The sequence below is a fragment of the Galeopterus variegatus genome, unplaced genomic scaffold, assembly GCF_000696425.1.
Source record: "Galeopterus variegatus unplaced genomic scaffold, G_variegatus-3.0.2 Scaffold101, whole genome shotgun sequence".
NCBI classification, from domain to species: domain Eukaryota; kingdom Metazoa; phylum Chordata; class Mammalia; order Dermoptera; family Cynocephalidae; genus Galeopterus; species Galeopterus variegatus.
Window position 1 is genome coordinate 477,784 of NW_007726212.1, and position 17,681 is coordinate 495,464.

Genomic DNA, 17,681 nt, shown 5'->3' on the forward strand with positions numbered 1-17,681 from the left:
CTGAGTTATTTTTCCTAGTAATCTTAGGAAATTATTTGATCTCTCTGTTTTTGTATTTTCACTTGTAAAAAGAGAAAGCACCATCTTTAAATTACCTCTCCTTGTGTCTGCTTTTAAGCATGTATGGCTTTTCCCAGTAACATGTAGGGGACAACATAGCACTATATCTGCCTTGATTCATTTAGTCTTCACACCAGCCCTATGACGTAGGCCCTACTATTATCTCAGTTTTATAGATGGGGAACTGAGACAGGGGTCACATAGCTTGTATGGGTCAAAAGCTAATGGGTAATTATGGAGCTTTGAGTTTAGAGTTGGGCCTGAATTGACACATGTAGCCTTTTGTAAGATTCCTTTCAAATCCAATACTCAGCTTCCTGAAATGAGGGTTCTCTTTTCACACCTCCATGGAAACTGCTCATCCTGGGGTTACCAGTATTTCTCTTGGTCATATCTGCTGACTTTTATGAACTTAATTCCTCTGGACCTTATTACCATTTGGCTTATTGATTACCCTCTTCTACTTGCCATTCTTTCTGACTTTTGGTTTTCTTCCTACCTTGGTCCTCTTTGCAGTTTTTCCTACAGCGCACCAGTCATAAGTATTAGATGTTGGACTTTTTTTCTCTACCATTACTTCTTGGAAAATTATATTTAATCACATGGTTTAAGTTTTCATCCTTAAATATAGATTTTAATTTAATACTTTCAGCCTAAAGGTCTACTTAGATATCTGCATTACATAAATCGAACTAATTATCTTTTATGCCATCCAGTATCATCAGTAGGATTGCTTCACTGGGGCATTCTAGCTTTTAATTTTGCAATCATTTCCATCTGCTATCTCCTTTATTATTCAGTTATTCTTGCTAGTTCTTCTTGCTTAGCAGTTCTGAGGTCTCTCCTTTCTACACGATTTCCCTAGCTTGGTTTCTTAGCTGACATTCTAAACTTTACCCTTTCCCTTTCATAACACACCACAAAAGCAAAAAGACTCACATGGCTTATTTTTTTAAACTGATAAAAGTAAAACATGCTCACTGTTAAAAAAAATTTTTTTTTCATCCTGTTACCAGCCAGCCACAATTTAAAAAAAAAATCCAAACTAGATATAACTGTACATATCAGAGTTAACTCCACCAGTCTCATTCCCTAGATGTAATCACTGTTAATAGCCTGCCTATTAACCTCTTTCCATTTTTTTACTTATATATTATTATGTAAGTGTGTGTGTGTGTGTGTATAATATGTTTTTTCAAAAACAGAAATTGAGACATATTAACCCTAGTGTTTTATAACATGTAATACTCCACTCTCTTCCACCCCCTTTCTTTTCTAACTTAACAGTATATTTTAGACTCCTTTTCATCACAGTTGATTTTGGCACTATCAACTCACTTTAAATTTCTCTCTTTTAAAGTTTATGTTCTATATCCTATCATTTCAATACATGAAGTCTTTGGGGTAATATAAGTCTGTTGACTTTTACTCATGGTGACTTGTTACTTTGTGTGTTTTGGGATCATTTTGAGTTTATATTTGCCAAGATTTATCTTTGGAAATTCTATGAGGCCTGTCTTTTGTTTGGACACTAAAACCTAAAATTCTCAATTATTGGGAACTGGCAAACACTCTTTAGGTAACTGTTGAGTTTGTCACCACCAAACCCACCTGATTCCTGCTTTCCCTTTTTTTGGGGGGGGGTTGTGGATTCTAAGAATTTTCCTCCTTCTTGTGATGTCTGTTTATTTAAAAGTATATTTAAATTGCCCTCACTGCTGCCTATTTGTTTGCATTTGTGTCTGCCCACCGTTCCCGGCCCTTCCTTGCCCACTTCTTGGCCCACTGAGCTCTCCCCCTGCCCACCTGCAGACATGTCCAAGAGAAGGACCAACTGCAAATATGGTTTGTTCTTCATCATGGGCACCTCGGCTGCCATGGTCTTCAGCACCTTGGGTGCCACCTATGGCACAGTCAAAGAGGCACTGGTATTGTGGCCATGTCCGCCATGCTGCCAGAGCTGATCATGAAGTCCATCATGCCTGTGGTCATGGCTAGCATTATCGCCATGTCCGGCCTGGCGATGGCAGTCCTCATAGCGAACTCTCTGAATGACAGCACCAGCCTTTACAAGAGTTTGCTCCAATTGGGCGCTGGCCTGAGTGTGGGCCTGAGTGGCCTGGCAGCCGGCTTTGCTATCAGCACTGCTGGGTGTGCTGGTGTGCAGGGCACTTCCCAGCAGCCCCAGCTGTTTGTGGGCATGATCCTGACCCTCATCTTCAGCCATGGTGCTCAGCCTCTACACTCTCATTGACGCCCTCATCCTGTCCACAGAGTAGCCCCCTCCAAGCCCACTAACCACAGTATATGATGTAAAGACTGCCCCCTTCCCATTCCAGAATGAACAGCCTGACACACACGCATGGGGCAGCTGCCCCCTTGGTAGTTGGTCTTAAAATGCACAGTGTCCTGGTGCCCATTGTCTGTTGCCCCCGGCCTTGCCCCTGACGGCCGCATGCTGTGGTCATCTGGGCCCCTAACCAGTGAGGATGCAGGCCTCTGACCACCCCCACCCATCTGCCCTAGAGAGTTCTGAGTATAGGATGAGTTATCATTTTTCTCTTCACTAGATGTTTATTTATAAAAGGTTCAACCTGTTCATACATCTGTGGAGTAGCCTTCCATCTCCCAACTATATAGTAGCCTTTAGGTAGAATGTTGCATTGTGGGAGTTCCTGTTTGCTGAGACTTCTCAAGACGGAACCATCCTCCCTCCAGCTTTCAGCTGCCTGGCCTGGAGGGTGCTGTGCTGGGCCTGCAGGCCCTGGTGCCAAAGCTATGTCCAATAAAGTTCTCAGATGTGACTGGGGAAAGAAGTATGTTTAAAATACAATTGACCTCAAACGACATGGGTTTGAGTTACACAGGTCCTCTTCTATGCATAATTTTGTCATCCAATCGTAGATCACAAATACGGTGTTCATCGGATGCAGAACCTGCACATACAGAGGGCCAACTTTTCATATATGGGTTCTGTAGGTATGGCTGCGGGACTTAAGTATCCACAGATTTTGGTATCTGAGGGGGTCCTGAAACCAGTCCCCCCGTGGATACTGAGGGACAATTGTATTTAGTATTATCAGTGTTTTTTAATGGTAGGTTTTTTCAGGATCTGATCCTCCATATTGCCAGAAATGGAGGTTCCTTTTAGTTACTTTGGTGGTGTCAAGTTTATCAAATAAAATCTCTAATCATGGACTTAAGGGCATTTTTCCAGGTGCCCTTTTCTTAACTACATTTATCTGAATAGACTGCTCTGCTTTGCTCACACAAATATAGTTACTGTGTCCTTTCTGCACTCCCCTCTTTACCCATCATGTTGCTTATCTAGAATGTTCTTGCTGTGGATCAAATTGTGCCCCTGAGTTCCATACCGTAACTGTTAAGAGGTGGGAAATCCTATTATGATAATTGAAAGGTGGGGTCTTAAAGAGGTGATTAGGTTGTGAGGACTATGTCCTTGTGAATGGATTGATCCATTCATGGAATAATGGGTGTGGTTCTGATGGCTTTAAAAGGAGAGTGGGTTGAGGTTAGTCTCTCTCTCTCAGCTTCTCTCGTTTCGCCATGTGATACCCTGTGTCACTGTAGAGTTATCACCAAGAACAAGGCCCTCACCAGATGTACTCCTTGGACTTTGGACTTCCCAGCCTCCAAAACAGTAAGAAATAAATTTTTTCTTTGTAAATTACCCAGTGTCAGGTATTTTGTTATAAGCAACAGAAACAGTCTAATACAATCTACCTTTCTACATTTGCCCTATACTCCTTCAGCCCTGGTGCTGTCTTATTACCCCTGCACTAAGTTCCTATGTCAACTCTGTTGACCTTGTATCTCTGGAACAATTAGGGTACAAATAAGATTGGTTATTTTTATTTATGTGTTACACATGTTTTTTCTTTTCATGTTCTTTTTTATGTTTGTTATTTTTCTCTGATGGGGCTGTGTGCACTATAAATATTTTCTCTATAACTTTCAGTGGACAGGACCTAGTAAAGGTCCTTGCACGCGATGAATCAGCATGCCCCAAGTAATTTTGACTCTGACAAGAATCAGTGGATGGAATGGAAGGTGTACATGGGATGAAATAATACAGATTTATTGTTAAAAGTGATTAAATGTTTAGTTATATCTATCTCCTTAGTGTTCTGGTTGCCTGTGTCTTTTGTTACTTAGAGTTAATGGTAAAAATGGAAAATGCATAAAGGGCTAGGGAAAGAGGACCTTATTGCACTGACTTGAACTTCCAGTACTGTGCTGAATATAAGAGTGGTGAGAGTGAACATACTATATTGTTACTTTTCATGAGGGGAAGCATTCAGTCTTTCACCATTAAGTATAATGTTAGCTGTAGGTTTTTGTAGATACCTTTTATCAGGTTGAGGATATTCCTTTCTATTCCTAGCTGAGAGTTCTTACCATAAATGGGTGTCAGATTTTGTCAAATGCTTTTTCTAAATCAGTTGACATGATTATGTGGTTTTCTTTAGACTGTTAATATAGTAGATTAAATCGATTGATTTTTGAAGATTGAATTAGCCTTGCATTCCCAGGATAAATCTCACTTGATTGTCATGGGAGGGGGGTTGGTTTTTGGTTTTTTGGTTTTTGTTGTTGTTGTTGTTTGATATATTGCTGGATTAATTTGCTAATATTTTGTTGAGGATTTTGCATCTGTGTTCAAGAAAACTGCAATTTTCTTGTACTGTCTTTGACTGGTTTTGATATCATGGTAATGCTGGTTTCATAGAATGGGTTTAGAAGTGTTCCCTCCTATTCTGTTTTCTAGAAGAAATTGTGTAAATTTTTTTATTTTTTTCTTTCCTATTTTATTATTTCTTTCTTTTGTTTCTTCTTTAAATGTTCAGTAAAACTTGCCAGCGAAAACATTTATGCCTAGAATTTTCATTTTTGGAAGATTTTAGACTATAAATCCAATTACTTTAGTTATAGGACCATCCAGCCTATCAGTTTTAGCCTAACTTCTCACAGTCTACATAGAATCAATATGTTACTAATGCAAGTGAAATGTAAAAACCTTATCACTGTATACATCCCTTTATGTTACAGTTGTCTTATATATTAAATCCATATACATTGAAAAGCCCATCAATGTTATTGCTTTCAACCATCAAGCATATTTTAAAGAATACAATAAGAAAAGAATAATCCATCATATTTACCCAGATATTTACTATTTTTGTTGCTCTTCATTCTTAATGCTCTAAGTTTCCTTATAGTATTATTTGCCCTCTGTCTCAACAATTTCCTTTAGTGATTCTTATACAGCAAATCTGCTAGCCTCAATTTCTTTCAGTTTTCCTTTATCTTAGAATGTTTTAATTTCAACTTTGTTACTGAAAAATGTTATTACTGGTCTTAGAATTCTGTCTTGATGGTTCTTTTCTTTCAGCATTTTTAAGATGGTGTTCTTCCATCTACCCTCCATGGCTTCTGATGAAAATCACAGTCAATTGAATCTTTGTTCCCTATAAGTAATGCGTCATTTTTTCCTGGTCACTCTCAAGATTTTGTTAGTTTTCAACAGTTTAATTGTGTGAATGTGTGTGAATTTCTTTGTTTATCCTGTTTGGAGTTCAGGATTTGTATTCTCAGTGGGAGAGACGGGGCCAAATGTGCTTATTCCATCTTACCTAGAGCCTAGCTTAATATATTTTTGGTCAGTTTTGTGTATCTCTTAGTCATCTTTTAGGCAATCTAAAAGGTTTGTATTCAGCCAGATTTCCACACTTACTTGTTCGTGTTGTTTTGTTTTTTAATGTTCAAGTTTAGCAAGCTCAGCCAATTCTATAGAAACAAGTTGTTTATTTTGACTTCCAGTATAAAGTAAAAGGAGCTTTTGAGTCAAATTCAGAAACTTGCCAGGACCTGTTTGGAAATAAACCCTGAGGATTTCTCATGTCAGTGGTTGGTTGTGCAATGTCTATGAGAAGCGCAAGAAGCTAAAAGACCAAACCTTTAAAAGGTAGAAACAGAAAAGGCAGTTAATTACTACACATGGTTTGTTATTGATGGAAATGTAAATTAATAAAGTCACATGATTTCTGGCCTGAAAATTTCCTGGTTTAGAGGAAATATTCACTATTGTGTAATGAAACAGGGCTCTTTTCTTTCAGAGCCTTTAACACAGTAAAGCTGAACTAGGGATTTTTGCAAGATGAGAAAGGTCTGTTTTACCACCTGATATTCTAGAAAAAGAGGGGTGCTATTTAGTCATCAGATAAGTCTTTGAATTCAGATAATAATTCAGAAAATCATAACATAAATTACCAACCTAAATAGGAAAACTGTTTATACCCATTACTACAGGCAAATAACTAATATTTTTACAATATAAAGAACACTTACAAATACCCTTAAAAGTCAAAAAAGAACAGAGAAATTACAGAAGAAATATAGATGACCAATAAATAGGTAAATCTGTGTTATTTCCTCACTAGTAAAAAAAGAAACGCATATTAAAATAACATGTTAATGCATTTGGCATATCGATTTGGTAAAGATTGACCTAGCCTTTTTTGTCATGTAACTAAGCTATTGTGTGTTAATAATAAGTAATTAGAAAAAGTTTGATTCATTGATTTTGCATTTATGATTTATCCCAAAGAAATAATTAGAGGGGCCGGCCCAGTGGCGCACTGCTACAGTGCGCCACCTGGGAGCGCGGCGGCGCTCCCGCTGAGGGTTCGGATCCCACATACAGACCGGCCGCTCACTGGCTGAGCGAGGTGCGGGTGCAACACCGAGGGTTGCGATCCCGTTGCCGGTCCCGGTCTGGTACAGGCGCGACACTGAGGGTTGCGATCCGTTGCCGGTCACGAAAAAAAGAAAAAAAAAAAAAAAAAGAAATAATTAGAAATGCAGAAAAATATTTGTGTACTAGGATGTTCATCTTAGCATGAATTATAATTGAGAGAAAGAAAAGGAAAATACTGCAGATTTCATGCATAAGGGAAAGGTTAAATTGTGGGTTCATCCATATAAGTAGAATATTATTATTTAGTCACTTAAAAATCATATTTAAAAAAATTTGGCATGAGAATATGTCTGTAATAAAAGATTAAGTTTTGCTTTTTTTCTTTAAAAGATGACAAGTGAGGGGATCTTAACCCTTGACTTGACTTGGTGTTGTCAGCACCACAGTTTCCCAAGTGAGCTAACCGGCCATCCCTATTTAGGGATCCGAACCCATGGCCTTGGTGTTATCAGCACCACACTCTCCCAAGTGAGCCACAGGCCGGCCCTAATAAAAGATTAAGTTTTTAAAAGAAGGATATAAACTGCATACTACTTAATTCTCATTTCATTAAAAGGTCTTTACATATGCCTATGCATGCAGACAGAAAACTTGTCTGAAAGTAAAATGGTTTTTTTTTTTTTTTTGTCTTTTGTCTTTTTCCGTGTCCGGCAATGAATTGCAACCCTCAGTGTTGCCCCCGTACCGGACCGGGGACCGGCAACGGGATCGCAAGCCTCGGCGTTGCTCCCGCGCCTCGCTCAGCCAGTGAGCGGGAGCCGGTCTGTATGTGGGATCCGAACCCTCGGACGGGAGCGCCGCCGCGCTTCCCAAGCGGCGCACTATCCAGTGCGCCACCGGGCCGGCCCTGAAAGTAAAATGTTAATATCAGCTTTGGTTGTTATTGGCCATTGGAAATAGTTTTCTTCTTTTAGTGTTTTAAATTTTATACTTATAGCTTTTACATTTAGAAAAATGCTCCTTTTAGAAATAAACAAAAGGTATCCCTACAGACCCTTGCCAAAAAAAAGGTATAAAACATCTCTCAAGGAAGATGAGAATTTCTATTATTTAATATTTACTCTGGGACTTAACTTAGAGCTGGAATACCAATGTACATCTCCCTTTCTTTAAAGCTTTTCTGTCTCGTAATATTTTGTATCCTTTTAGTCTTGTAATTTGGATTATTTCTAAAGTCTGAGCTTAAGATGATGGAATTTGGATGGAGGTGAGGAGATGCCTTTCTGCTTATGAATTATGTGGGGGTCTTTTACAGATAGATGAAATAGAGCGAGGGCTCCCTTTAGAAAATTTTGCTAAAGTTGAAGTATTTGGAGGGAAATGTACAGGTGTCTTCAGTTTACTTTGATATGTATTAAAAATAAGACTGATGGATGGAGATGGATAGAAATTTTATATACAGACCGGCCGCTCACTGGCTGAGCGAGGTGCAGGAGCAACACCGAGGGTTGCGATCCCGTTGCCGGCCCCGGTCCGGTCCGGGCGCAACACTGAGGGTTGCGATCCGTTGCCGGTCACGAAAAAAGACAAAAAGGAAAAAAAAAAAAAGAAATTTTATAAAGCAAGTACTGCAAAATGCAAATAGTAGAATCTAGGTGGTTTATGGGTGTTCACTGTAAAATTCTTTAAATTTTGCTGTGTGTTTGAAATTTTTCATAATAAAATAGAGGAAGATTTTTGTGGAAGAACACTAGAAATAGTTTTGTTGTATTTAGATATTCAACTTAATTTAGAATATTCATATATCTAAGGAACACCAACTTCCAAGTTAAAGTCATTCTATTGGCCTTTTCCTGATCGTATCATTACATAAAGTTGTTTTAAAGAAAGATGTAGTGAGAATTTTTAGATATTCTTTTTTTCGAAGGAATTAAAAATCACTGATCTTAAAGACCTTGGGTGGTCAAAACAGAGCCAGGGAGAAAATTAATATAGATTCTTGTCACAACTATATTTTGGTAGCTCAGAGTCTGACTGAAACAACTAGATCTAGGGAGTGGGTATGGGAAATTTTTTAAAAATGAAGACAAAATAATATTCTTGATTTGAAGGTTTTCTTTCCTCTACTTCAAGATTTGACTTGGTTTGTTCTGGTTAAGAGAGATGTTTGGAAAAGTTATTGGTTATGTAGTTCCTTCTGTCATTAAACCATAAAATCCATTGAAAGAGTAAAGCAAATAATGGGTATATCCACCTAAAAATAATTCCACTTTTGGTTAGAAGTTACTTGACCATTTATCATACTTCTCCATTATGTCTTTCAAAGCCCCAGACTTCTTGGGTTGTATAATATTTTCCTAAATATATTCATTGCATAAAATTTTCATTTAAGGGCTGGCCCGGTGGCGCACTGCTACAGTGCGCCGCTTGGGAGCACAGTGGCGCTCCCGCCGAGGGTTCGGATCCCACATACAGACTGGTTCCTGCTCACTGGCTGAGCGAGGTGTGGGAGCAACACCGAGGGTTGCGATCCCGTTGCCGGTCCCGGTCCAGTACGGACACGACACTGAGGGTTGCGATCCGTTGCTGGACACGAAAAAAAGACAAAAAGGAAAAAAAAAATTTCCATTTAAAATGTTTATCTTGTATAATTGTAAAAATCAAAATCTGGTCTATCCCTCATATTAATAAGTTGTACATGAATAATAGCGACTAACACTTTATAGTGATGTATGAATTCTGCATGATATGATGGACTGACTTAGAATTTGTAATATTAATACTTATTAATGAGCCATGTAAAATAAACACAGAAAGCATTGTAGTACTTACTGAAACTTCAGATTCTGAATATTCTTGTGTCAAATGGTTATATAACTTACAAGGCTTATTTTCCCTGTATAGTTGTTGTATACACAGATCATTTAACTGAATATCTAACTTTAAATTATTTTTATTATTTATTTCAGAAATACTTAAATTCCTCCATTGAAAATATTGCTAATTTAAAGTTTAAATGTTATCTGTTGATTCTGTTGGTAATTTGTTGTTTTAGAATACATTCTCTTTAAAAATTTCACCTATTTCTAAAGGTCTGTATATGTTTTGCTGAAGTTTCTATTTTATTATGAATAATTGAGCACCAAATGGTTCTATATAAGTAAGCACTGATCCGAAAGCCATTTGTTCTGCTATTTGAAAAGCATAACACTTAGAGACAGAATTTTCAAATAAGAAATTTGTACTTTTTAAGAGTTGTGAGATCTGTTAATTATACTGAAATGCTTTCTTTTCTAGGTCATCCATGGCTGGCTTATTATATCATCTTTATTGTTGCTATTCTTTTTTTCATTCATTTACTTGGGGTAAGTGGTGAAATTGTTGGTCTCTTTCAGAAATTATATTTGTGCTCCATAACTGTCACTTAAAGCCATGTACCTTGTTGATGAATTACTCCTGTTATAATTGTTTGTATATGTAGGTCATACTTGGTATATAAATTATAAGTCGGTATTCTCAGCAGGGATATTCTTTTGTTGTTCCTTGCTTATAATAAGTAGAACTGAAAGAACTCAAGACTACAGTTAATTCTAAGCCTTTTCAAGATTATTTTGATCAGATTCCTTAATAAAATAAATAGATCATTACTTCTCTAGTGTGGTAAAGTGTATGAATCTCATTCTAAAGATCAATATTATCATCATATGGAAACTCCAGAAGCTTGCCTGTTAAGGTCAGAAACAAGATGAGTGTTTCCTTTATCACCCTCTAGTCTAACATTGCTCTGGAAGGACTACTGAACACAATTAACAAGAGAAAGAAATGAGAGCTATATAATTTGGGAAAGAAGTTATCAGTATTTGGAGATAAAATGATTGTTTAGTTGGTTTCAGAACTAACCAAAACACAGTAGCAATAAGGAAGGACCTTTTAAGTATGATTCAAAACCCAAACATGTAAAAGATTGATAAATTTATTTCCATTAAAAAATACTTCTGGGCCATCCCGTGGCTCACTTGGGAGAGTGCGGTGCTAATAACACCAAGGCCACGGGTTCGGATCCCTATATAGGGATGGCCGGTTAGCTCACGTGGGAGAGCGTAGTGCTGACAACACCAAGTCAAGGGTTAAGATCCCCTTACTGGTCATCTTTAAAAAAAAAGATTAATAATAGTGTTTTTTTTTTAAGTCTTAGGATATTTGAAATGCTTGATACAAATAGCTACATTGTCCAGAAATATCAACATTTATTTTACTTTGGAATTTCAAAGTAGAGGCAGAGCCATCTTCCTGGATAGTCCCCATAACCCAAAGTTTGTGCCTAAATAAACAAGTGCTTGCTTTCTCCTCAGTTACCTAGGACATCTTCTGTAGTTACAATCTCTTTCTCTTTACATGGTGAATTTTTTTTCTCCCACGATTAAAATTAAAAAATATTTTAATATATTTTTCTTCATTATAAAAATGCTAAACTTTTTTTTTTAAATAGACATTATATAAGATTATAAAGAAAAGGAGTGAAAAATGACCAAATTCCCACCACCGGTCATCCTTTCAGGGGTTAATATGTCTATCTCTTGCCCTCTCTTTTTTCAAGCAACAATGTGTTATGCTTATTCCATGTTTGTGTGTGTATAAAATATGTATATATATATATATATTTTTTTTTATAAATATGACCGGTAAGGGGATCTTAACCCTTAACTTGGTGTTGTCAGCACCACGCTCAGCAAGTGAGCGAACCGGCCATCCCTATATGGGATCCGAACCCGGGGCCTTGGTGTTATCAGCACCGCACTCTCCCAAGTGAGCCACGGGCCGGCCCTATGTATAGTATTTTTTAATGGCTGCACTGAATTTCATTGTATGAAAATTTATGTCCTAGCTATAAAATTTATTGGTGCATGTTTTAGTTATGGCCTGTGATACTGGTTTCTCATTTATATATATGAATGATATAGAGCTTCCTCTTAAGATAAGCTCAACTTGAGGAAAAAATCGAGTTAATTTAAAGAAAAGTGTTAAATAATAATAGCACAGTTGATACAGGATATGGTAAAAATATGAAGGTAGGAACAAATTTCTAATGTTCGGGAACCAATATTCTAAACAATGTTTTGATGAGAATTATCATACATAAATTTTTAAAAATCTGTTTAATTTCAGGGAAGTGTTTAAAACCTATAATGTTGCCGTGGACTACATTACTGTTGCACTCCTGATCTGGAATTTTGGTGTGGTGGGAATGATTTCTATTCACTGGAAAGGTCCACTTCGACTCCAGCAGGCATATCTCATTATGATCAGTGCCCTCATGGCCCTGGTGTTTATCAAGTATCTTCCTGAATGGACTGCATGGCTCATCTTGGCTGTGATTTCAGTATATGGTAAAACCCAAGACTGACATTTTGTTCATCACAGGAATGTCTCACTGGTGTGTTTTCCTTCCTCTTCTAATTATCCTGACTTAGGGAAAATGGTAATAGTTACATCCTGTAGCACTTTCATAAACAATTAATTGGCTATAGTATCTTTTTCATAAAAAGATTTTAAAATATTTTGAGGTTAAATTATTAAAAAATATTTTATTACTGCCCCCAGTCTAACTCAGTAATGTGTTAGTGGAAGGAGCTATGGACTTTCTGGTCAGAAGACTTAGGTTCAGGTTTTAACTCTACCATTGACAATTTTTATGACCTTAGAAAAGTGACTCAGACTCTCTGAGATTCAGTTTCCTCATTTGAAAATTGAGAACAATGCTTTTCGGGGTTGTAAGAGTTCAGTGAATTGAATATACGTTGAAAAGTGCTAGCAGAGTACTAGATACACATTAACTGCTCAATTCATTTTTAAAATCAAAATTAGGTTACTTTTGATAAGGCAACTTGGGCAAAATTATTCTTTTATTTTTATTTTATTTATTTATTTATTTTTTATTTATTTTTTCCTTTTTGTCTTTTTTCATGACCGGCAACGGATCGCAACCCTCAGTGTCGCGCCCATACCGGACCGGGACCGGCAACGGGATTGCAACCCTCGGTGTTGCCCCCGCACCTCGCTCAGCCAGTGAGCAGCCGGTCTGTATGTGGGATCCGAACCCTCGGAGGGAGCGCCGCCGCGCTTCCCAACGGCGCACTGTAGGAGTGCGCCACCGGGCCGGCCCGGGCAAAATTTTTCTTTTAAAATTTAACTTATTTGGGCAGTGTGAGATTCAAATTTCTCTAACAACTAGTGTGACATGGGTCCTGAACAGTAAGACTGTACCCCAGCCATGAATAACCAAGGCAGCTGTATAGCTACATATTGCCCTGTGGCTGTTGCCCTGCACAAGAGCCAAAAAGAGATCCATTTCCAGAGGTCAGTATGTGGTTTCTGTATTATAGGGCCATGCTTTTTTTTTTTCACTGTTCAAGGAATAAAGAAAAAAATTTAAAGCAGGTTTCTTCTGAAAAAAAAGAGGTATAAAGTATCTGGTGGCCTGTAGTAGGAAACTGTCATCTCCATTTGATCAACAAAGAAAAAGTCTGTGGAAATAGAATTGAATTGATTCTATTCTCATATTTGAGTAGTCAGTGATAGAACTATAGAAATCAAACACTTTCAGGACCAGCCCATGGCTCACTTGGGAGAGTGTGGTGCTGATAACACCAAGGCCATGGATTCGGATCCTATATAGGGATGGCCGGTTAGCTCACTTGGGAGAGCGTAGTGCTGACAACACCAAGTCAAGAGTTAAGATCCCCTTACCTCTTTTAAAAAGAAAAAAAAGAACAAGAAATCAAACACTTTCTTTTTTTTTTTTTTTAAAAAGATGACTGGTAAGGGGATCTTAACCCTTGACTTGGTGTTGTCAGCACCACGCTCAGCCAGTGAGCAGACCGGCCATCCCTATATGGGATCTGAACCCGGGGCCTTGGTGTTATCAGCACCGTACTCTACCGAGTGAGCCACGGGCCAGCCCAAAAAGAAAAAAAAAGAACAAGAAATCAAACACTTCCTATGCCTTACTTTTATAATGACTTTATGTTATGTAATACTTGATTTAAGTACTCATCTATTATTGCTTAGCTTTGATTAATAATGCCAGTTCTGGGGGTGGGGAGTGGGATGGTTATTGAGTTATCGTTTACTGGGTACAGTCTGGGAACATGAAAAAGTTCTGGAAATGGATGGTGGTGATGGCTTCACAACAATAAGAATGTACTTAATGTGATTGAACTATATACTTAAAAATGGTTAAAATAGTTTATTATGTGTTACATATCTTTTACTACAATAAAAATGTTATAATTGTTCAAAAAAAAAAAAAAAAGAATGTCAGTTCTGGACACAGAATACCTGAGTTCAAATCTAAACTCTTCTACTCATCACTTATTGGCTATGTAACTGCAGCAAGTTATTCATCCCCTAAGTCTCAGTTACTGTGAAGATTAAATAGTACAGTGAAAGCAGTCAAGGAGCATGCCCAGAGTCCTAGGCAGGAGCTGAGGGCAGTCCCCGCTGCCCAGAAGCAGGCAAGGAGCATGCCCAGGGTCCAAGGCAGGAGCCAAGGGTAGCACCCCCTGCCTGGAAGCGGGCAAGGAGTGTGACTGGGGTCCTAGGCAGGAACCAAGGGCAATCCCCACCACCTGGAAGCAGGCAAGGAGGACACTGAAAGTACCACTTCCATGTGAGTAGCCCACCACAGCCACCACCACAGCCATGGCTGCCACAAAGGTGACCCACCAGACACTTGATTGCATTGACACAAGAAGAGTCACCAGCAGACACTGGAAAAAGAAGAGGAAGTCTCTATCCTCAAAGCCCACTCTAGAGTAATAGAAGAAGTGACCATTCTACCAGATGATGGGACATCAATGTGGAGATACTGGAAATACAAAAACTCAAGAAAATAGGAGACCACCCACAAAATATAGTAATTCTCAAATACCGGACTCTGTGGAGCAGGAAATCCTTGAAATGACTATAAAGGAATTCCAAATCCTATCATTATACAAATGATTATCTCTTAGAGCTTTCAGTTCCTTTAAAATGAGAGATTTTTGTATCCAATATATAGAGTAGTGATTTCTCAACTTTGTTCTTAAAAGGTCTCAGATATTTTGTCACAAAGTTTGTTCTGAAATTTGTAAAACAAAATTATTTTAATATACTTTAATTGCTTTAAAAATAAGTGAGTTTGGGGCCGGCCCGGTGGCGCACTGCTACAGTGCGCCGCTTGAGAGTGCGACGGTGCTCCCGCTGAGGGTTCGGATCCCACGTACAGACCGGCCGCTCACTCGCTGAGCAAGGTGCGGGTGCAACACCGAGGGTTGCGATCCCGTTGCCGGTCCCGGTCCGGTACGGGCACAACACTGAGCGTTGCGATCCATTGCCGGTCATGAAAAAAGACAAAATGGAAAAAAAAAATAAGTGAGTTTGTCATTTACCGATTCTATAAGCAGAAGCATGTCATAAAACCAAAATAGTTGCAGGATTAGGAAGCCTCAAACAAGCTGAAAATCTCATTATTTCAGAGCAAGGCAAATTTCCTTTTTCTTGTTGAAACAAATCGAAGTGGAATTGGTGAGAGTAGAGATATCTTTGTGTGTGTGTGTTTTATTATCTTGTATTATTTTTATCATTATTATTATGTAAAGAGATAGGATCACTTGGAGGCATGAGATTTTTTTTTACTTAAATGCATCTAAATGACAGTAATGCCAACACAAGCTTATCAAGTCTTCCTTTACAAAGTGATTTACAAGTATACCTGTTTTATATTTTTTAATGTTTGAAATTATTTTCTATATTTCTATATTCTGAATTTTTGTGACATGTAAAATATCTGAAAAATTGCAGTTGGCGGAAAGAGACGGTGGTATCAGGACACATTTAGGCTTATTGCTTCCTCTTTCTGTTTTTGTAAAATAAGTCACTTTTCAGCATCATATGTGTTCTGAGACCTATTTGTGAAGCACTTTTATGTGGAGACTAAAAAAATACTAAACTTTATCATGCAAAGAATTATTAATTAGCTTTGTTTAAATTTACTGCCGTCTTATTTAAAATATCCTTCAGTAGTACATATACTGTTTTTCAAAAGGAGAAGGGACGAATCTCTTCTATTTTGCTTTTCACATTTTGGAAAGTTCAATCAAATCTCCTCCATTAAATTCCTCTCAGGATAAAGCTTCTATTTGTAGTTCATAATTATGATTTGTTTGGAAGTGCCTGTCCCCATTTCTGCATGTTGTAAATTGACAACTGCTCTGTCCTGGCATTAGCTCTGCTTTTTTCCTTCAAACTGAGAAGACCGAGTGATGAAGCACTGTAGACTAAGCAAATAACAGTCAACCCCAAAATGAAATGGTTTTGTTTAGGTTATTTTTTCCCCCACCAGTTTACCTGCCATCTATTTCATATTCATTCAGCATCTTTTTGTGTAAAAAAACAAAACAAAACAAAAAAAACATTAAACCTTTTCCCTTGGCTAATTCCTCCCTAATGCACCCATTTACAGGTTTAGCCCATACATTTTATAAGATGTCTTTTCTATTTTTTTCCTTTTAGATTTAGTGGCTGTTTTGTGTCCAAAAGGTCCTCTTCGTATGCTGGTTGAAACAGCTCAAGAGAGAAATGAAACTCTCTTTCCGGCTCTCATTTATTCCTGTAAGTATTTGAGAATCATGTTCAATTAGTAATCAACTTAGAATTTATAGGAACTAAAACACATATAATTATGGTCATTATCATGATACTTTTTCTCATCTTAAATGTACAGCATTAATAGAACTCATATAGGTCTCTTTGTTTCCTTGCAAACTATTGTCTTCCACCTGATGGTTGGTTCAAGAAAGTTTTCAATATGAGTGGAAAAAGAGGAAATATTTAGAGATTGAGGAGCCAGTATTCCCACCTAAAAGCTTATTAGTCAGGAGTGATTGAACACTTGTTTTATGTATATTACAGGTGAATCTTACCCTAGCTTATTGAAAAAATTATACTGTTCCTTCAGAATGTTTGCCTTTTTTTGTTTCAGAGTCATACTCTTTCTACAGTCATTCAGTAAATATTGATTGGGTGTCAACCTAATCTGCTTGAACAATGCACTGTAAAGGACAAAAAGATGATTAAAATACTTTGCCTTAAGGGCCGGCCCGGTGGCGCACTGGATAGTGCGCCGCTTGGGAAGCGCGGTGGCGCTCCTGCTCGAGGGTTCGGATCCCACATACAGACCGGTTCCCGCTCACTGGCTGAGCGAGGCATGGGGGCGACGCTGAGGGTTGCAATCCCGTTGCCGGTCCCCGGCCCGGTGCGGGGGCAACACTGAGGGTTGCCGGTGGCGCACTGGATAGTGCGCCGCTTGGGAAGCGCGGTGGCGCTCCCGCCCAAGGGTTCGGATCCCACATACAGACCGGTTCCCGCTCACTGGCTGAGCGAGGCGCGGGAGCAACGCCGAGGGTTGCGATCTGTTGCCGGACACGGAAAAAGACAAAAAAAAAAAAAATACTTTGCCTTCCCTCAGAGCTCATTTGCTTACAATTTAGAGATAAGACAAGTATATAAACAAACATTCAAGACAGAATGTTATCAGACTCATAAGAGGCACAATCAAAGTACAAAGAGAGTTCAAAAAAGGGAAAATCTGGCTGGGGAATCAGGGAAGGCTTCATGGAAGAGACAGCATTTAGGGCCGGCCCGTGGCGCACTCGGGAGAGTGCGGCGCTGGGAGCGCAGCGACGTTCCCGCTGCGGGTTCAGATCCTATATAGGACTGGCCGGTGCGCTCACTGGCTGAGCGTGGTGTGGGTGACACCACACCAAGGGTTGTGATCCCCTTACCAGTCACAAAAAAAAAAGACAAGGAAAAAAAAAAAAAGAGCATTTAGTTTGAACTTTTTTTTTTTTTTTTTTTTTTTTTC

The 17,681-nt window shown here is 38.4% G+C and overlaps 1 protein-coding gene and 1 pseudogene across 3 annotated transcripts in view; both read left to right on the forward strand.

Annotated features, from left to right (window-relative positions):
• PSEN1 (presenilin 1) overlaps positions 1-17,681 on the forward strand; it is a 70,441-nt gene that overhangs the window by 28,017 nt on the left and 24,743 nt on the right. For all 3 annotated transcript variants that reach the window (XM_008583886.1, XM_008583902.1, XM_008583895.1), the window contains exons 6-8: positions 10,076-10,143; positions 11,945-12,165; positions 16,331-16,429. In XM_008583886.1, coding sequence (XP_008582108.1) covers positions 10,076-10,143; positions 11,945-12,165; positions 16,331-16,429 — 388 coding nt within the window. The remainder of the gene's footprint in view (positions 1-10,075; positions 10,144-11,944; positions 12,166-16,330; positions 16,430-17,681) is intronic.
• On the forward strand, positions 1,875-2,339 carry LOC103599719 (annotated as a pseudogene).